At 37.4% G+C, this 22,155-nt stretch overlaps 2 protein-coding genes across 2 annotated transcripts in view; one reads left to right on the forward strand and one right to left on the reverse strand.

The window, feature by feature from the left end:
- NMNAT2 (nicotinamide nucleotide adenylyltransferase 2) overlaps positions 1-8,443 on the forward strand; it is a 71,422-nt gene extending 62,979 nt beyond the window's left edge. Inside the window, exons 9-11 of the mRNA XM_053693979.1 lie at positions 339-440; positions 2,999-3,066; positions 4,313-8,443. Coding sequence (XP_053549954.1) covers positions 339-440; positions 2,999-3,066; positions 4,313-4,415 — 273 coding nt within the window. The 3' untranslated portion in view covers positions 4,416-8,443. The remainder of the gene's footprint in view (positions 1-338; positions 441-2,998; positions 3,067-4,312) is intronic.
- A 51-nt stretch (positions 8,444-8,494) lies between these two features.
- The window catches only part of LAMC2 (laminin subunit gamma 2), a 53,979-nt gene continuing 40,318 nt past the window's right edge, over positions 8,495-22,155 (reverse strand). The window contains exons 18-23 of the mRNA XM_053693978.1: positions 19,462-19,611; positions 18,417-18,531; positions 12,426-12,625; positions 11,361-11,519; positions 10,310-10,409; positions 8,495-9,067 (exon numbers count right to left, since the gene is read on the reverse strand). Coding sequence (XP_053549953.1) covers positions 8,814-9,067; positions 10,310-10,409; positions 11,361-11,519; positions 12,426-12,625; positions 18,417-18,531; positions 19,462-19,611 — 978 coding nt within the window. The 3' untranslated portion in view covers positions 8,495-8,813. The remainder of the gene's footprint in view (positions 9,068-10,309; positions 10,410-11,360; positions 11,520-12,425; positions 12,626-18,416; positions 18,532-19,461; positions 19,612-22,155) is intronic.

Genomic DNA, 22,155 nt, shown 5'->3' on the forward strand with positions numbered 1-22,155 from the left:
GCAGAACATCTAATCAGAGTCAAGTTTAGCTGAGTAAATTATCCAGTCAGAGGCTTCTATAGCTAAGTGAAACATTCAGTTAGATTCATATGTAGCTGAGCAGAGCAACCAATCAGATTTAAGTTTAGCTGAGCAAAGCATCCATTCAGATGCATGAAGTGACAAGTGGATCATTCATCAAAGTCAGAATATTTCTTGCAAATGCCCTTCCTCCCTGACACCCAGACTCATCTCTGAGACTCCTGATCCCTGAATTAAAAATGTTACTGTTGAGAAGAATTATGTTTTTTAGACCTGTTAGGGTATACTCAGATTATAACAAACTACTATTTATGCAGATAAAGGTAATCGTTGGCGATTTTGGCATTGTGGTTGTGCCACGTGATGGAACCGACACTGAGCAAATCATGAATCACTCATCGTTGCTACGTAAATACAAGGTATGTTCTAGTAGGAGGAGTACAAGGAAAATAATACACCAACAGTAACTTTATCTACTACTAAACCCTTAAAAAATTATAACTGATATTTAGAAAAATGAATTTCATGCGTTACTACAGTAAATTCATTTTCTTTCAAAATTTGTTTTGTTTCTCCCCTAAGCTGGTAGGAAGATGTGCACGCCCACTCATAACTGTCTCTAGCTTACGTATAATTAAAGGGATACTTCACTCAATACATTTTAAAATTCACTCATTTTTTTAATGAATATAAAAGAGCATCAGTTGATTTTGTCCCATAAAAGGGATTGAGTAAAAGCTAATTAAATTTAAGTTGAAATGTGAAAAAAAAAATTACAGTAAAAATGATGTTAATTTCATTTAAAATCATTTATTCTTGGCTGATGTTATTTTATAGCAACGCACTAGAAATGTCTTGTAATTATAAGGTGTTTACTGTCCCTTTAAAGGAAAAGGGGATACCCCACACACACACTGTTAAGAAGTATCAGTACTAATCTAAGGGAATATTCTGGAACCAATTGAGATTTGTTTATGGAGATTCACTCGGTTTGTTTAGCAGAGGATAACAATGAAAAGGGGTATTTATAATATTTATAGGATGAACTGATTTAGATCTATTGAAGAAAAAAAACAGTATAGTTGCCACCTTAGTCATGTGTTCCTGGACAGTTATGAGTTACACATGCTACAGGGTGTGCAGGGAGGAACATGTATTGTATCTCTGCACAGCACATGAATAACGCTGCTGGACAGTTACTGTTCTCCCTTTTTAATGGCTGCACCAGCAGCTAATATTAAGCCAGTATTAAACAAAAATAACCTAATATTTTTTTCCTCAATGTTTCATCATTTAATACATTTATGTTAAATGATGCAATTAATTTGTGCTTTGGGTGGCAGAAAATGTTATAATATAACAAATTATTACACTGCCTCACCCGGCAACTTAATAATACTTAAAACAATTCTATGGAAAACACTGACAGTACTATCCATGTTCCTCCCTGCAGCATGTGTAACTCATAACTGTCCTGAAACACATGGCTGAGGTGACAACCTTAGTCATCGAGAGTCACCAAACTGTATACGCATCAAATGCACAGACTGATCTGAAAACGTTTAGTGGTCACAAGGCTAGTGACCATGTTCTGCAGAGGTTCCTCGTCACGCTCCATTAGAATCCCTGAATATCTTGGGTATTTCCTGTAGGCTGAGCACTCAACCATTACCTTGTACTGAGAGCCTAATGATGCAGAAGAGTCAGGTTACATTACATGTTTGTTGTTTTTATACTTGTGAGGCGTGTCACTACCAACCAATAGACTAGTGGCAGTTTTGTTTCTCAGCCAGTGAGCAATCAACCCTTTTAAAGGAAAATGAAACTTTCATGGTTCAGAATGATTAAGCAAATTTAAATAAAAAATAGTTTCTAAATTACTTATGTTATCAAATGTATTAATTTATTGGTATCCTTTGTTGAAGAACATACCAGTCTCAGGAGCACTATATGGCAACAGTTTTGCAACAATGTTTGTATCAATGTTAAACACTGTTGAGTTCCAGATGACAACATTGTTTGCATAATGTATAACAGTTACAAACATTGCTGCAAAACTGATACCATAGAATGAAGCAAACAAAGTAAATTTGATATTATAAGTTTTCTTGGTTTCTTTTTAATATTACTTGCCCTATTTCCTTTTCTTAAAGGGACACTCAAGTCAAAATAAACTTTTATGATTCAGAAAGAGCAGCAGTTTTAAGACACTTTCAAATTGACTTCCATTATCAAATGTTGCACAAGATCTGAGCATGTGCACAAGCTCACAGGGTATATGTCTACTAGTCTCTGATTGGCTGATGTCTGTCACATGATACAGGGGCTGTGAAATGGGAGAATAAATGAATTTGTCTGAAAAAAATCTACTGCTGATTTGAAATTCAGAGTAGGTGTTAAATCATTGTATTTTTGTCATGCACTTGTTAATTATGTAATTCTACTTCACTGAGTGGTCCTTTAAGGTTCAGTTGCATACATTAAAGCACTAATTGTTATCTCCAAAATCAATTGGCTTAACACATGTGAGGAGCCAATGACAAGACACATATATGTGCAGCCACCAATCACCAGATAGCTCCCAGTAGTACATTGCTGCTCCTGATCCTTGAACAAAGGATACCAAGAGAATGAGGCAAATTAGATCATAGAAGTAAATTTAAAAATCTTTTAAAATTACATGGTCTATCTGAATCATAAAATTCATCATTATAATCATAAAATTCATCATTATAATCAGAAAATTCATCATTATAATTATAAAATTGAATGGTGCACTTTCTTATGCATAACATAATGTTTAGAGTTTTATGGCCGTTTTAAGTTGCTTACTATTAAACGTAGCAGCATTATAAGCTAAAATAATTTAGAAAATTGCCTTCTGGGCTGAGCCATCAAAACCATTATTAGAAGTTAAAAAAAAACGTTCCGTATCTAGGGATATTACAAATTCTGTTTGCGATCTTTCTTCTAACAGACCAACATTCTGGTGGTTAAAGATGACAGCAATCATCCAATGGCCATTGTAAGCTCCACCAAGAGCAGGTAAGGTATTTTAATACATGCAATGAAAAAAACAACAACCATACAGTATATGGTCAAAAGTATGTGGTCACCTGACTATCACACCTATATAAATGTGTTGGACATAAGATTCCAAAACCATAATTTGGGGTTCCCCCCTTTGAGGCCACTCGCCACTCTTCTGGGAAGGCATTTCACACAGTTTTAAAGTCTCTGTGGGAATTTGTGGAGATTTAGCCAAATAGCATTTCTGATGTTGAACAAGAAGGTCTGACTTGCAATTGGCATTCCAATGCAACCCAACGGTGTTCAGTGGGGTGGAGGTCGAGTTCTGTGATGGTAACTCAAGCTCCTCAACACCAAACTCATCAAACCATGTCTTCAAGGACCTCACTTTGTGCACAGGGGCACAGTCATGCAAGAACAGGAAGGAGCCTTCCCCAAACTGTTGCCACAAAGATGGAAGCACCCTATTGTCTAGAATATCTTTTTATCTTGTAGCATTAAGATGACCCTTCACTGTTACTAAGTAATCTAACCAAAACACAGTCCTAGTCCATTATCCCTTAAACTTTACAGTAGGCACTATGCATCCGCCACACCCAGATTTTTCCATCAGACTACCAGATAGTAAAGTGGGATTCATCACCCAAAAGAACACGGTTCCACTGCTCCAAAGTCCAGTGGCAGTGCGCTTTACACCACTCCAGCCAAAGCTTGACATGTTGTTTTGATGCTTGTCTACAGCTGCTTGGCCATGGAAACCAATTTCCTGAAGCTCCCGTCACACAATTCTTATGTTGAAGTTGCTTCCAGAGGCAGTTTGGAACTCTGTAGGGAGTTATGCAACAGATGATAGGCTATTTTTACATGATACACACTTCAGTGTGGCTGTTCTGTTGTCGCTCCTAGACACTTTCATTTCACAACAGTTGAACGGGGCAGATCTGGTAGGGTAGAAATTTCACAAACTGACGTAGCAAAGGTGGCATCTTACGACAATCCTACATTACAAGTCACTGAGCTATTCATTACGACCCATTGTACTTTCACTGTTTGCCTATCAAGATTTTATGACTATGAGCTGGAATTTACCTAAGCTTAATAATTAGTAGGGGTGTCCACCACACACTTTTGACCATATAGTGCATTTTCTGGCTTCACTACATGTCATATAAGTATGCAGAGCAATACCCTAAAGATTATGTAACTGCAACTGTATCCTCTCTGCAGCATTCTGTGTCATGTGCATTGTTCTTTTATTTAGGTTGGCCCTGCAGCATGGAGATGGCCATGTGGTGGATTATCTCACACAGCCAGTTATCGATTATGTCCTGAAGAGTCAGCTTTACATCAATACATCAGGCTGAAAACACCGTACTCCCATGCTTACCAGGCGTGACTCTTTGGTCCTCTCATGATCACAATAACGTGTTCTTACTCACTACGCACTATGACTTTCTATTCATATCATCTCTCATCATCATCATAATGTTCCTAATCATTATTCCCTTTCTTCCCCTGTCTTTTAACTCCTGAGCACTCTCCAAAGTATGAAAGGAGAAAGTGGGGCAGTCTTTTTTCTTGTGGGTTTAAATATTAAGGCAGTAATTACATTATTGTCGTAGAGTGGGGTATTTATCAACCTTTTTAGTGATTTGCACAACCTGCCACACTGAATGGGTATTTATTTCCCTCTCTATAAGTTAGGGTTTCAAGGGTGGGTTTATTCAAAAAGCCCTGTTATGCCCCAGGAAAAGGTTTCCAGCATCTGCTACCCTAAGGGTCATAATTACCATATCCTATCATCTTCCATTCCCTGACACCTCTTTCACCACTTATGTCCTATTAGATCATGGATAATTTGAGTTGGGGACTGTCTCAGCAACACACGCGTGCTGCACGCGATTAGCATGTTCTTGCTGTGCCTATATCTTCATGGTGTTATCATAATCTTTTTTTGAACCTCTTGACTAGGAGGTATACATGTGCAACTGTTTAGCCTTGTATAAATGGAGATCAGCAAAGAACGTTTGGAGACTACCAATGAGAAATACCAACCACAAGCATTAATAGTTGGTTCTGCAGTACAGGAGATAGTTTTAGAGTAAGGTGCAGTCACATTTAGTGATGTACAACATGATAAAACAAATGTAGAAATGCATAAATCTACTGTTGTGTTGTATTTCATACTATAACCATTTCAATTCATATGATCTTCTTCCTGGAAGCCAGTAAGATATCTAGATGGAATCATAAGGGCATAATTGAATGGCACAACAAATTAAAGAATATATACTCTTTGTTAAGGGCTATTTCTATTATCTGAGAAGACATTAGTTACTGCAAAATCCACTTGCAACTAATACTTAGGTACAACAGTGCTCATAGGAGGCAAAATCTCATTTTATTCTGTAGGAAATGAGTATATAAGTAGATCACTAAAAAAAAACAAAGAATTATAAAAATGTGTTAAATTATTTGGACTATATGCATCATTATCATCAAGTAATGTTACATTGAAATGGCAGCAGAAGGCATTTAGCACTAAAATAGGTATACTTCTCCACCAAGACCAAGCCCTTGACCCTAAAATATAATGTATATGACCCTAAAATATAATGTAGACTAGACTTAGGCCCAATTTTTCTTAATCCTTACATCATACTATGTTCTATACTATTGACTTCTCTATACAGTCTATAGTAGGTTAAGAACTTCCAGCATAGAGAGTTAACTAAAATTCATTATCTTCCACCCTATATACTAAAAAAATAACCTATATTTCACATTATAAGTAAAGGTTAATTGGTTGAATGACCACCTCCTTTTCACACCCCGTGGAAACCTCAATGCCTATCTTCAAAAAAGTAATCATGTGCTTAATTTGAGGCCAATTGGTCTTGTTGTATTATGTTGTCACAGACAAATATGGTCAGCAAGCCTTAAGCTTTTGCTGTTGGGCTTGTTACAAAGATGTATCATGAAAGAACAGTCCCATCACTAAAATACCTTGAAGAAACAGAAGGCTGAAAGATACATATTTCTTATATAAAAGAAAAAATGACTGCAAAATGTTTAAAGTAGTTTCCATTAATAACCCTAAGTAGATGAGCAGTTGGGGTATTATATAGAGCCGTATTAATATTTACTCCTCTTATGTCCCTAAGGATGTCTACAAGAGACCCTAAATCCAAGTGTATATCTACTGATTAGCTGTTATGGGCACCTGCCAAGTGTATATCTGCCTGAATTAAATACTTTCATTTCATCACTTGACCAGCCATGAGGTGCCCTTTGGCAGCTGCAGACTCTACCATAGAACAAATGTGGGCCTGGTAATTGGCTTTGTAAAGAACATAAAGGAACAATTAAGGAATCACACTTTGCATTAACATCTGCACTATTATAAGCTTATGCACATTTGAGCTATCCTGATTACCTCTATTAGTGGCAATAAAAAAAACATGCAGTATGATAAATTACAAAATAATACAACTATGGAGCAGTTAAAGGTAAAATAAGCATATTATATAGCTTTCATATTTTACTGCTTGTTCATGTAATGGTTTATTGCCAAAATAACACACTTAATCAATATAAATAACTACTTGAGAAGTTATCATTAAAATTGATGTATGATTAATATATTTTCTAAGCTATAGGGTGTCTCCTATATATTCAGTCTTCCTGCGCAGAGTTCTGTGATGAAGTCACCTGTTGCCTATGTAACTGCTCATAGTTCTTTGATTAAGTCACCTGTTGCTATGTAACTGCTCAGAGTTCTGTGATGAAGTCTCCTGTTGCTATGTAACTGCTCAGAGTTCTGTGGTGAAGTCACCTGTTGCTATGTAACTGCTCAGAGTTCTGTGGTGAAGTCACCTGTTGCTATGTAACTGCTCAGAGTTCTGTGATGAAGTCACCTATTGCCTATTTAACTGCCTTTCTTTTAAATACATTACTGAACAGAGACCAGCATAAGCCAGCTAGATGGTTTAGCCAATATCATCTTGTCTAGAAATGATCTGACTGATTAAACAGAGAGACAGGCTCATCACACAATTAAATAAAGACTAGAAACCTCTGAAAACACAATCATAATATTACTGTTTTATTAAAATGGTCTCTCAGTTGTGTCTAATGTTTCTGTCATGGATAAAAGGTTTACAGAGGTGGAAGAATATTTTTGATGGGAAGGTATTAATGAAGTTACATAAAAGTCTTTTTTCTTCTTCATTGTATCTACAAGGGGAAATTAAAATAAATGTTCTTGAGCTAAATAAACCTACTTTTTCTTATTGGGTTTGCCCATGTTTGCCAATACACCTGTGGGACGTGTCCACATTAGCCAATTGGTATTAATACAACTGTATATAATACATAAAATTGCATTTCTTGCTAGTTTGAATTAAAAAAATATTTTACTTAAAGGGACATAAAACCCACATTTTTCTATGATATAGAAAGAGCATGCAATTTTGAATAACTTTCCAATTTATTTCTGTAATCTAATTTGCTTCATACTCTTGATATCCTTTGCTGAAAAGCATATCTAAATAGGCTCAGCAGCTGCTGATTGGTGGCGGCACATAGATGCCTTGTGTGATTGGCTCACCCATGTGCATTGCTATTTCTTCTTCTATCTGAATCATAAAAGAAATATGTTGGCTTTCATGTCCCATTAAAGGGACATAATTATAGCTCTGTAATTCCAATGTGTAATTGCAAAAGTGATATTTTTGCAATTTGTGTATCGAAAATGGGTCTCTTTAATGATATATTAGTAGGCGCTTTTCTATTACCCTTCTTCTCTGCTTGTTAGCCCTTCCGCAAGATATGGAAATATGGTGAACGCACAGGTGCAGGAATTAGCGCTTCTGTGAACAAATGCCAAGAATGTATTACAATAATCCCTGTGCTTGTGGGGTCACTATTAGCACTTGTCCCTATATTAACCTTATGCCAATATCTTATCAAGACAAAATCTTAACGGAATATTCTAGCCAAAATTAAACTTTCATGATTAAGAGCAGCAATTTAAAGCAATTTTCTAGTTTACACCTATTATCAATTTTCTTCATTCTCTTGGTATCTTTATTTGATTGTAAACATAGAAGACGGCCCATTTTTGGTTCAGCACCTAGGTAGTGTTTGCTGATTGGTGGCTACATATTTTTTATTTTGAATTGGGAGGGTTTTGAATTTCTGTAAATACTGAATGGCTCTTTTAAATGAATTGGAATAGACCCACTATGTCCCTTAAGCTATCAATGGGGTTGATACAAATATAAATGTAATGATGTAGGGAATTTGTTCTGTAGTTTTTGTCACTAATGTATTGATATTTGTTCATTTTAACGTTACTGTTTTAACAATAAAGATTTTGCTTTGCTAAAAATTGCGAGACAAGTTATCACCACGTAGCAGTAATTTTCGAGTAAAAAGCAGCAACGTTTTATCATATTTTATTAATAATAAATAAATAGAAATTCAGTACAATGAGAGAAATTGGCCTGGTCTCTCTTAATGCTCAGCTTTTATAATTTTGTAAGCAATATTGTCTTTGGTACATGTAACAACCATTTTAACCCCTTAGATGCTGTATAGGACTACCGTTGTAGTTCTCTTCGGCAAGCAAAGGGTTAACATAGCCTCACAGTTTGCTAGTTGAGCACCTCAGTGAAAGATTGGATATTAGTTGTTGGCTTCTTGTATATATCACAGTATGGGTGTATTCATAAGGTCTCATATACGTCTCATGAACAGTCTCAGGGTCTCTCAATAGCTGCGGTGTTGTAACACCCAGGTGGAAGGTTGTTGCGGATATCCCGTAGGTTCTGGATGTCAATCAGGGTCTGACTAATCTCGGTTTCCAGACCAAGGATCCTTCCTCTCTGTCGCTCAGCTGCCATCTCTAGATCAGTTACAGCCGGCCTGAGGCGTCCAGACACCTGGGTACGTGCTGCGTTTAGACTGCTCTCTAGTGAATTCAGCCTTTCTTCATTAATCCCTATAGGCTGATCTGCAAAAGAATCACAACAAGGCAACTTAAAGGGACGTTAACACTATTGTAAAGAGAGATAGATGATAGATAGATATTAGATAGATAGAAAGTAGATAGATAAATAAATAAATAGCGATAGATAGTTAGATGATAGATAGTTAGATGATAGATTGATAGATATTTACAGATAGATTATAGATAGATATTGATAGATACTAGATAGATGATAGATAGATATTGACAGATAGATAGATATTGATAGATACTAGATAGATGATAGATAGATGATAGATATTGACAGATAGATAGATTATAGATAGATATTGATAGATACTAGATAGATGATAGATAGATGATAGATATTGACAGATAGATAGATTATAGATAGATATTGATAGATACTAGATAGATGATAGATAGATGATAGATAGATATTGACAGATATATAGATTATAGATAGATATTGATAGATACTAGATAGATAATAGATAGATAGATGATAGATATATATTGACAGATAGATAGATTACAGATAGATATTGATAGATATATGATAGATAGATTATAGATAGATTATAGATAGATATTGATAGATACTAGATAGATACTAGATAGGTAGATAATAGATAGATAAATAGATAAATATTGATAGATAGATAAATACATTGATAATATACATCAGTATTAAAAGGGACATGGAACCCCAAAAAATTATTTCATGATCAGATAGAACAATTTACTTCTATTATCTTAATTGCTTCAATCTCTTGGTATCTTTTATTAAAAAGCATACATAGGTAGGCTCAGGAGTTGGGTGCTAGCTTCTGATTGGTGACTGCACATAATATATGCCTATTGTCATTGGCTCACCTGTGTTCAACTAACTCCCAGTACTGCATTGCTGCTCCTTTAATAAACGATACCATGAGAATGAAGCAAAATTGATAATAGAAGTACATTAAAAAGTTGTTTAAAATGTATGCTCTATATGAATCAAAAAAGAAAAAATTGGGGTTTCATGTCCCTTTAAGAACCTTATTACTAATGATCTACTGACAAGATAAATATTTTAAAAGCATTTAAAACTGTAACAAAATTTGCATTGCTTTGCAGTCAATGGGCAACTTATTATTACACTAGAAAGTCCCTTTAAATCTCGGACTTATTATTAGCTCTTGATATAGTAGTTACAGCATTTCCTATTCTGCATAAGTGAAATGTAATCCGGGTTTTATGCAATCTCAGTCACCAATCACTTACCTATTAGACTGAGTACGTGATCCAAGGCACGGAGCGTCGCTGTCACAGCGTTGTTAGCATCCAAAGCTCCGGTTTCAGACTCCTGGGCGTTTTTTACAATCTAACATAATGACACGAAGTAGTGAGTGACGGGAGGGACAAAAAATACACAAGCCACAGAAACAAATTAATGAGAAGAATCACAGCAGATCTAACCTGTAGTTAGGGATGGGCGATTGTGGTTATATTCAAATTCGAATGTTGATAAGAACAAATATTCTTAAAAATTCTGTAATCGAATGCTATTTACAGTTTTCGAATGTCACTTTCGAATGTTCATAATTCGATTAAATGTCCACATTTGAAATTTTGAATGTAACATTTGATTTAACAAATACTATTCAGAAGTTCAATAGTTGATGTAATAGGAAATTTAGTAAATTGATACATAATATATACTTATATTTTATATTACATAATTTGAATATTACATTTAAAGAAAGCATTACAAATACTATTATATTAAACCAATGTTAGAATGTTGTACAAACATTCTGAATTTGTTTCGAACAAACGTGTTAAAATTAGTTTCGTTTTTCGAATGTTGCGAAACATTCACCCATCCCTACCTGTAGTTCCAATTTAAAAGCTTACAAATTAATAATGAGGTTTAGAACATGTCATTTTTGTCTTATTGTTTGATCCTAGATAACTATGTGTTTAATAAGTAAAGCTCCCTGCTTTGGGAGACTCGAGCATTGCAGCTCTCAAGCAGAACATGGCTGGTGAGCCAATCAGGAGTGGCCATCACACTATCAACCAATCGCCAGTGGCTTGTGAACAGCAAAACTTGTGGGGTACCTTGCAATTTTATGTCTATTGGCATCTTTGTGAATTGGTTAGCTACAATGATCAGGGGTGCTTAGCAGATACCCTCCCACACAGAACCGTCATCACAGCTACAATATAAAACTAAATGTTCAGTAAAAATAGTAGTCAGTTATGTAATGGCTGGAAGTTCTATTTCTGGGAAGGGTACTTTTGCTTAGGTGCAGGGTTTGTAGTTTCTTACCCCTTCTGATGCTGCACTGTCCCTCTCAGCATCCTGCATCCTGGTCTCCAGGTCGCCACCGGTGCCTATAGTCATTCTGCGTAGTTCTGCAAGATCACGTTCCAATGCAAGAGCAAGTTCTGCTGAGCTGTTAGTGTCTCGGCCCATCTGCTGCATGTCCTGAAGATCAGAACAAGGGTAATTAATTTGATATATAGAGACCACAATATATTTATATTATGTGAAAGAGTTTTTTTGAATAACAGTGGCAAATTTAGAATCCTCTAAAGATTTGTCCGTTTGCGGGAGCACGATAATTAACCAGCCATTACCAGTGGCTGGTGTTGCTACTGCGAGCTCGGATTTCTGGTTAATTTTTAAGTGCCCCAAATACCCTCAAAATAGAGGGCATAGTAGTTTCAAATGAAAATAAAATTAAGCATTTTTATTAATAAAAAACAACTGCACTAGGAAGTTTTTGGGGTCTAAATATACATACTGTATATATTTACTGGGAACACATTGCAGTCTATGGGACCTGTGTGTTCCCAGTAAATATATACAGTATGTATATGATTATATACATATATATTTATGTGTTTATACTGTATATACACATATTAACAAATAAATATATATGTATATAGTCATATACATATATATTTATATTTGAAATGAAAAATATATTAGTTTGCAAGTAAAACCACATTTTTTTTTTAAAGTGTATATATAATTATTTAGATTTTATAATAAAAGGTTAATAATCCTAATTGGTATTGTCTGTACCTCTGCTCCCCCATTTATTTCCTTTCCCCACCCACTCTCTCCATAGGCTTTCTAAGGCCTTTAAAGGGGTTGGACTACAAGATTGTCGTATGACACACATGTTGATTGGATGTTCACTGAAACGGTCATAAAAAATTAACCCTTTCACAGATGGATTAAAAATAAAAAAGGTACATATATACATTTTTAACGGCTGAGATCAAATATATGGCATTTGATTAGTTAAAGTTTACCATCACTTTAAGTGGAGGCCCATATGACATCTTGAAACAATGATATTCAAAAGCAAAACCAATTTACCATCTGTACGGCTGTCGTTATGCTCAGTGCCTCCCTGGCATTGCCAGCGGCCATGCCAGAATCTCTTTCTGCCCCTTTAAGTGAGGTCTCTGCCCTTTCGGTCATATCTGTGGCTGCTTGAACCCTACGTTGAATCCCAGGGAGACGCTGCATTGCGGCTTCCGCCTCACTGCGTCGCTGCCCCACTTTGTCTCCAAATCCTGGCACACAAGGTGAGATCATTTTAATTGTAAGAAAAATGCAGGAGAAATTAAGTTTTATATATATATAAACAAAATACATTCTACATGTCATTATTTACCATAATTAGTTGACTGCTTCAAGATACATAATACATAGTGTGATAATAAAATTTGGTTAGTTTTCATATGTGCAATTAATAAATCATTTTAGATTACCTTTAAGATTCTTTTAACATCTAAACACGTTGGGCTAGATTACAAGTGGAGCGCTAATTTATTGCACACCCGCAAACGTGCATATGTGCCAGTTTCTGGGAGCTCGATAAATGACCAGCCATTACAAGTGTCTGGTTATTGCTACCTCTGTTTATTTTTTAAAAGTGCCCCAGTTGCCCCCAAAATAACATGTGAGGTCCCTTTTAAAAAAACAAAAAAGGTAGCGTCTTTTTTTTATTGCACTAAGCAGTTTTTGGGTCTAAAATTGGCAGGAGTGGGGTGTTAGAAAAAAAACAGCACTGTCTTTACATTGTGGTCTATGGGAACCGTGTGTTCCCAATAAATATATATGTATATGCTTAATAACATATATATTCATGTGTTAATATGTGTAACACATAAATATAAATGTATATATTCAAATATATTTATATTTGCTGACCACCGCTGCAAGACTTACCCCCTTTGCTGTGCTAGTTCTCATGCCGTGTCTGACGGCATGAGAACGAGTCTAACATTGGCGCTTATGGAATACCAGCGCACATTTGCGTGCGCTGGTATTATTAAGCTGAGCGCAAATATTGCTTTCGGGAAGCAATATTTTGCGCTCAACTTCTAATCTGGCCCTTTGTTGGCATTATAAATCAAGGAAAAACTGTTAAGATATTCTCCTTGAAACAAGTCAACTCTCATTTGTATAGGCCAGGGCTGTTATAGAACTGCTATAAAACTGTTTTACAATGGAAAATGCCAGGTATGTGGGTGTTATTGGGCCACAAATTCCTTTTATGGACTTGTAAAGTGCAATATTGCTGGGGTTTTGACTGGATTTCTAATGGTCACGAATTTAGAAACCCTTAAAAAGCCATGCAGGTTTTACAGCTGCCCTTTACAAAATTATTATATGGCAACAGATGGTCAGGTTACAGAGGTAGCTGGGGTCATAGAAAGCCCTCAGATCATAGCCCTAACTCCGCTGTCAGCTATATGTCCACATCAGACCTCAGATCAGACTCCTAGTCCTAAATCCACTGTAGCTATATGCCCACATCAGACCTCAGATCAGACTCCTAGTCCTAAATCCACTGTAGCTATATGCCCACATCAGACCTCAGATCAGACTCCTAGTCTTAAATCCACTGTAGCTATATGCCCACATTAGACCTCATATCAGACTCCTAGTCTTAAATCCACTGTAGCTATATACCCACATCAGACCTCAGATCAGACTTCTAGTCTTAAATCCACTGTAGCTATATGCCCACATTAGACCTCATATCAGACTCCTAGTCTTAAATCCACTGTAGCTATATACCCACATCAGACCTCAGATCAAACTTCTAGTCCTATATCCACTGTAGCTATATACCCACATCAGACCTCATATCAGACTTCTATTCCTAAATCCACTGTAGCTATATACCCACATCAGACCTCAGATCAGACTTCTAGTCTTAAATCCACTGTAGCTATATGCCCACATTAGACCTCATATCAGACTCCTAGTCTTAAATCCACTGTAGCTATATACTCACATCAGACCTCAGATCAAACTTCTAGTCCTATATCCACTGTAGCTATATACCCACATCAGACCTCATATCAGACTTCTATTCCTATATCCGCTGTAGCTATATACCCACATCAGACCTCAGATCAGACTTCTAGTCCTAAATCCGCTGTCAGCTATATACCCACATCAGACCTCAGATCACACTTCTAGTCTTAAATACTCTGTAGCTATATGCCCACACAAGACCTCAGATCAGACTCCTAGCCCTATATCCGCTGTAACTATATGCCCACATCAGGCCTCAAAGCAGACTTATAGCCCTAAATCTGCTGTCAGATTTATGCCCACATCAAACCTCATATCGCCCTAAATCTGCTGTCAGCTATATGCCCACATCAGACCTCATATCAGACTTCTAGTCCTATATCGGCTGTAGCTATATACCCACATCAGACCTCATATCAGAATTCTAGTCCTATATCGGCTGTAGCTATATACCCACATCAGACCTCAAATTAGACTTATAGTCCTATATCCGCTGTAGCTATATGCCCACATCAGACCTCAAATTAGACTTATAGTCCTATATCGGCTGTAGCTATATACCCACATCAGACCTCAAATTAGACTTATAGTCCTATATCGGCTGTAGCTATATGCCCACATCAGACCTCAAATTAGACTTCTAGTCCTATATCGGCTGTAGCTATATGCCCACATCAGACCTCAAATTAGATTTATAGTCCTATATCGGCTGTAGCTATATACCCACATCAGACCTCATATCAGAATTCTAGTCCTATATCGGCTGTAGCTATATGCCCACATCAGACCTCATATCAGAATTCTAGTCCTATATCGGCTGTAGCTATATGCCCACATCAGACCTCAGATCAGACTTCTAGTCCTATATCCGCTGTAGCTATATGCCCACATCAGACCTCAGATCAGACTTCTAGTCCTATATCCGCTGTAGCTATATACCCACATCAGACCTCAGATCAGACTTCTAGTCCTATATTCGCTGTAGCTATATGCCCACATCAGACCTCAGATCAGAATTCTAGTCCTATATCGGCTGTAGCTATATGCCCACATCAGACCTCATATCAGAATTCTAGTCCTATATCGGCTGTAGCTATATGCCCACATCAGACCTCAAATTAGACTTATAGTCCTATATCCGCTATAGCTATATGCCCACATCAGACCTCAAATTAGACTTATAGTCCTATATCGGCTGTAGCTATATACCCACATCAGACCTCATATCAGACTTATAGTCCTATATCGGCTGTAGCTATATGCCCACATCAGACCTCAGATCAGACTCCTAGTCCTAAATCCACTGTAGCTATATGCCCACATCAGACCTCAGATCAGACTCCTAGTCTTAAATCCACTGTAGCTATATGCCCACATTAGACCTCATATCAGACTCCTAGTCTTAAATCCACTGTAGCTATATACCCACATCAGACCTCAGATCAGACTTCTAGTCTTAAATCCACTGTAGCTATATGCCCACATTAGACCTCATATCAGACTCCTAGTCTTAAATCCACTGTAGCTATATACCCACATCAGACCTCAGATCAAACTTCTAGTCCTATATCCACTGTAGCTATATACCCACATCAGACCTCATATCAGACTTCTATTCCTAAATCCACTGTAGCTATATACCCACATCAGACCTCAGATCAGACTTCTAGTCTTAAATCCACTGTAGCTATATGCCCACATTAGACCTCATATCAGACTCCTAGTCTTAAATCCACTGTAGCTATATACTCACATCAGACCTCAGATCAAACTTCTAGTCCTATATCCACTGTAGCTATATACCCACATCAGACCTCATATCAGACTTCTATTCCTAAATCCACTGTAGCTATATACCCACATCAAACCTCATATCAGACTTCTAGTCCTAAATCCACTGTAGCTATATACCCACATTAGACCTCAGATCAGACTTCTAGTCCTATTTCCGCTGTAGCTATATACCCACATCAGACCTCAGGTCAGACTCCTAGTCCTAAATCCGCTGTAGCTATATACCCACATCAGACCTCAGATCAGACTTCTAGTCCTAAATCCGCTGTCAGCTATATACCCACATCAGACCTCAGATCACACTTCTAGTCTTAAATACTCTGTAGCTATATGCCCACACAAGACCTCAGATCAGACTCCTAGCCCTATATCCGCTGTAACTATATGCCCACATCAGGCCTCAAAGCAGACTTATAGCCCTAAATCTGCTGTCAGATTTATGCCCACATCAAACCTCATATCGCCCTAAATCTGCTGTCAGCTATATGCCCACATCAGACCTCATATCAGACTTCTAGTCCTATATCGGCTGTAGCTATATACCCACATCAGACCTCATATCAGAATTCTAGTCCTATATCGGCTGTAGCTATATACCCACATCAGACCTCAAATTAGACTTATAGTCCTATATCCGCTGTAGCTATATGCCCACATCAGACCTCAAATTAGACTTATAGTCCTATATCGGCTGTAGCTATATACCCACATCAGACCTCAAATTAGACTTATAGTCCTATATCGGCTGTAGCTATATGCCCACATCAGACCTCAAATTAGACTTCTAGTCCTATATCGGCTGTAGCTATATGCCCACATCAGACCTCAAATTAGATTTATAGTCCTATATCGGCTGTAGCTATATACCCACATCAGACCTCATATCAGAATTCTAGTCCTATATCGGCTGTAGCTATATGCCCACATCAGACCTCATATCAGAATTCTAGTCCTATATCGGCTGTAGCTATATGCCCACATCAGACCTCAGATCAGACTTCTAGTCCTATATCCGCTGTAGCTATATGCCCACATCAGACCTCAGATCAGACTTCTAGTCCTATATCCGCTGTAGCTATATACCCACATCAGACCTCAGATCAGACTTCTAGTCCTATATTCGCTGTAGCTATATGCCCACATCAGACCTCAGATCAGAATTCTAGTCCTATATCGGCTGTAGCTATATGCCCACATCAGACCTCATATCAGAATTCTAGTCCTATATCGGCTGTAGCTATATGCCCACATCAGACCTCAAATTAGACTTATAGTCCTATATCGGCTGTAGCTATATACCCACATCAGACCTCATATCAGACTTATAGTCCTATATCGGCTGTAGCTATATGCCCACATCAGACCTCATATCAGACTTATAGTCCTATATCGGCTGTAGCTATATGCCCACATCAGACCTCATATCAGACTTCTAGTCCTATATCGGCTGTAGCTATATGCCCACATCAGACCTCATATCAGACTTATAGTCCTATATCGGCTGTAGCTATATGCCCACATCAGACCTCATATCAGACTTCTAGTCCTATATCGGCTGTAGCTATATGCCCACATCAGACCTCATATCAGACTTATAGTCCTATATCGGCTGTAGCTATATGCCCACATCAGACCTCAGATCAGAATTCTAGTCCTATATCGGCTGTAGCTATATGCCCACATCAGACCTCATATCAGACTTATAGTCCTATATCGGCTGTAGCTATATACCCACATCAGACCTCATATCAGACTTCTAGTCCTATATCGGCTGTAGCTATATGCCCACATCAGACCTCATATCAGACTTATAGTCCTATATCGGCTGTAGCTATTTGCCCACATCAGACCTCAAATTAGACTTATAGTCCTATATCCGCTGTAGCTATATGCCCACATCAGACCTCAAATTAGACTTATAGTCCTATATCCGCTGTAGCTATATGCCCACATCAGACCTCATATCAGACTTATAGTCCTATATCCGCTGTAGCTATATGCCCACATCAGACCTCAGATCAGACTTATAGTCCTATATCCGCTGTAGCTATATGCCCACATCAGACACAGTTAAGGTTCCTGCGTATCCTAGGCAGTTGTCATAGGAATTATGTTAGGGTTTATACAGTTGTGATTGGTTCATATAGTTTTTTTTATAAAAAAAATTGGAAGGACAGACTGTGTATCTAAGCAAATTGGTTAGAAATTGAAATAGAGAAGTCTTTCCTTATAGCCACTTACCTTTCAGATCACTCAGGATACCCTCAATCTCATAATAGCTGCTGTTCCCAGTGTTCATGGCCTGTACTGCCCTGGTTTTGGCAGCATTAACTCGTGACAATAACTGGTCCGCCAGCTAGGAGACAGAAGCAAACATGGTGACTAACTGGTAATTACACATTGCACGGGAGAGCAATTAGCGGTCTCAATTCAAAAGCCCTGGCATCCTCTGGCACCAGAATGATACAGTATAAACCTCTTGGTTGCTGGATAGCGCTACAGCCAGGGGCCAGCTATGTCTGTGTATTTCAGGAGCATACAACTATCTATTTGACAGTACAGAAACATCCAATTTACAACAACAAAAAACATGTTCATTGCATTTATATGAACTAGAACACAAACTCTGGCCTGTGAGACCAGTTTAGTGCCGAAGGTGCTGTTAATAGAGCAGTTTTGTGATGTTGCAGGTCTTATAGAAACATAATGTCTGGGCCTAGAGCAGCATTAATGCAATTATTTACCACCTTATGCATAAAAATACCTCCCGGCAACACCTGGAACCTTTCTCGTGCCTACACCAATATTATAGCCAGGGATAATAGTATTGTAGGCAAAATATACAGTAGGAGAGAGCTATAGACCATGTTATAAATAGGGGCTCATTGGCAAAGAATAAGAGGCACAATTATGGGGGTGCATTTGCTCATTACCTCCCCTACCCCCGGACATCCATGGTAGTGAATTTAGCTTTTATGCTGCCCTAGGCACTGGGAAATCTACTTCTTACCCCAACAACTTTAGCTCATATTTGCTTTACATATTTCACACAACTGGAGAGGAGGAGCACATGGTAGGGGGATTGTGCACTCCCACTTGACACACATCATTGATTTGTAATAGAATGAATGCATAAACCATTTAGAGAGCATTGAGGTGGGCAGACATCATACCACACAAGTGCTCATCTTAATCCTGCTGCCCTAGGCACAGGTCTAGTTGGCCTATGTGAAAATACACCCCTGGGTCCCATATATTGTGTATCTGATTGTGACACTTTTCTTACCACTTTATTCACTCTCCCTTCCTGGAGCTGCTGCTCTCCATCTTGTTCCCAGATGCGGAATTTGTTCTGCAGATCTTTGCTCTGTGACAGTTCTGATTCCACTGAGCTCCTTAATGCTGTAGATTCCCCTCCCAGACGTTCCAGCTCCTCCTAATAACCAGAGAATATGTTACATAAACCAGTGACTTTCTCAATGTCCCCAAATCACACAAGCAAAGCAATTGTCAACCAGGAGTTTAATGACCCAAGGACAGATGCTAAGAATTTTGTCTACAGTGGAGAAGACATAATTTACCCCACCCCCACTGAAGAAATGATATATCCTGCCATTACTGCTTCTTTAAAATGTTCTGATTATGTGTTAGGCAGCCATAGACAACTATTTTATCTATAACGATAAAGAAAATAGATTTCTGTTATCACATCAAATTCTCGACTGTTAATCTGATTTATTATAACTATAATAGCTATAATATTTATTTCTGCATTATATAACGGACGTAAGCGGTAGCTTTGGAGGCAGGGTGATCTCTTTTCACCATTATACCTAGATGTATACAGGTGGACAAATTCTCAAGTAGAAAACCTGACCACTTTGCCTAATTTAAGACGACTGCAGAAGAACTGTTGTTTAATCCTGCCCTTGCTTTTGGGCAACCAATTACGTGAGAGCAGGACCTGTCAATCACCACAAACAAGCGAATTTGGGGTGATTTATCTATGCTACCTAGGATAAAAAGCAGAGACTGCTTCGTAAATTTGTAGATGCAAACTCACTCTTGCAAGTCTAAACTCAGATCTGGAAATGCATCTTGATAAATTTTCCCAAAATTACACTATTTTTAAGCCTTACAATGGATCCCATTAAAGGGGTAGTAAACCCCAAAATTTTCATTTATGATTCAGATAGAACATACAATTTTAAACAACTTTCCAATTTAATTCTATTATCAAATTTTCTTTATTTTCTTGTTATCCATTGCTGAAGGGACAGCATTGCACTACTGACAGGAAGCTGAAAATATCTAGTTAGCCAATCACAAGAGACAAATGTGTGCAGGCACCAATTAGCAGCAGCTCCCACTAGTGTATGATATGTGCGTATTCATTTTTTAACAAGGGATACTAAGAGAACAAAGCACATTTGAAAATAGAAGTGAATTTAAAAGTATCTTAAAATGACCTGCTCTATCTGAGTCATGCAAGCTTAATTTTGACTTTCCAATCCCTTTAACTAGCAGTGGAGTACTGGCACGTTTTGGCCAGGGGACCAGTACAATACACATTTATTTCAAATAAGGAGTAGATTTTTTTTTTGACAATTTTATTTTTCTCCCATTTTCCAGCCCCCTGAATCATTTGACAGACATCAGCCAATCACAGACTAGTATACGTATACCCTGGGTGATCCACCTGTTCTGGTTGACCTGCACTCTCTGCCTCCCTATGTCTCAAGGGAGTCCCCTCCCATTCTAACTATTATGCCACCACATATAGCCCCTATTATGAAGTTAGGCAGCAAAAAATAAATATACAAATTAAAAAAAAATTGTGTTTGACCTCTTTCTGACCTTTGAAAATTGAACAAACACCATCACTATATGATGTTATACAAAGTTAAAATATAGCCAGACATTTACGCTATGAAACTTTAAGCTCTAAATGGGATATGAGTCTGTGATTGGCTGATGCCTGTCACATGATACAGGAGTCTGAAAAATGGAGACACATTTTTAAATTTGCCAGAAAAAATCTACTGCTTATTGAAAATTCAGAGTAATGTTCTACTGCATTGTATTTTTATTATGCAATTGTTGATTATGCAAATCTACTGTATTGTTCTTTAAAGAAAAAAATTTAAAGGGACATTAAACTTTGCTCTGTTCTACCTTTATTTATTTTTCATACATATCTTGCAATTTACATAAAAATGCATTTTCCAATGCCCCTAGAGAGGCTGGAGTGTATTTTACATGATTCAAAAAACTGACCCTGAAACCCACTACACAGTGATTGCTTGATCACTGCCGACACTCATTTATATCTGACCCTAATTGGGCACAGCAAGCGATATAAAATAAAAATATAAAAAATGTTTTCGAAAGGTGTGTCCCTGTTTGGCAAAACAATGCAAATTTTCCTAACATAATGGCAGATTAGATGTCTTTATTCTGCTGATTAATACTATATACTATATAACATTTACTTTAAAAACCTTTAAAAGTAGCTGTTATTAAAAGGGACAGTGTAGTCTAAATTCAACTTTAATGATTCAGATAGGGCATGCAATTTTAAACAACTTTTCAATTTACATTTATAATTAAATTTGCTTTGTTTTTTTGGTATTCTTAGTTGAAAGCTAAACCTAGGTAGCTCATATGCTAATTTCTAAGCCCTTGAAGGCCGCCTCTCATCTGAATGCATGACAGTTTTTCACAGCTAGAGGGTGTAAGTTCATGTCTGCCATATAGATAAAATTGTGCTTACGCACAAAGAGTTATTTATGAGTCAGCACTGATTGGCTAAAATGCAAGTCTGTCTAAAGAACTGAGATAAGGGGGCAGTCTACAGAGGCTTAGATAGAAGGTAATAAAAAGTATATTCATATAACTGTCCCTTTAATCTTCTAGATATTAATTTAGGGAGATACATAATTTATCTTTCAGTTATTTTCAGCCAGGAGTTCAGGTTACA

This window comes from Bombina bombina, chromosome 10, assembly GCF_027579735.1.
Source record: "Bombina bombina isolate aBomBom1 chromosome 10, aBomBom1.pri, whole genome shotgun sequence".
Classification (NCBI taxonomy): Eukaryota; Metazoa; Chordata; class Amphibia; order Anura; family Bombinatoridae; genus Bombina; species Bombina bombina.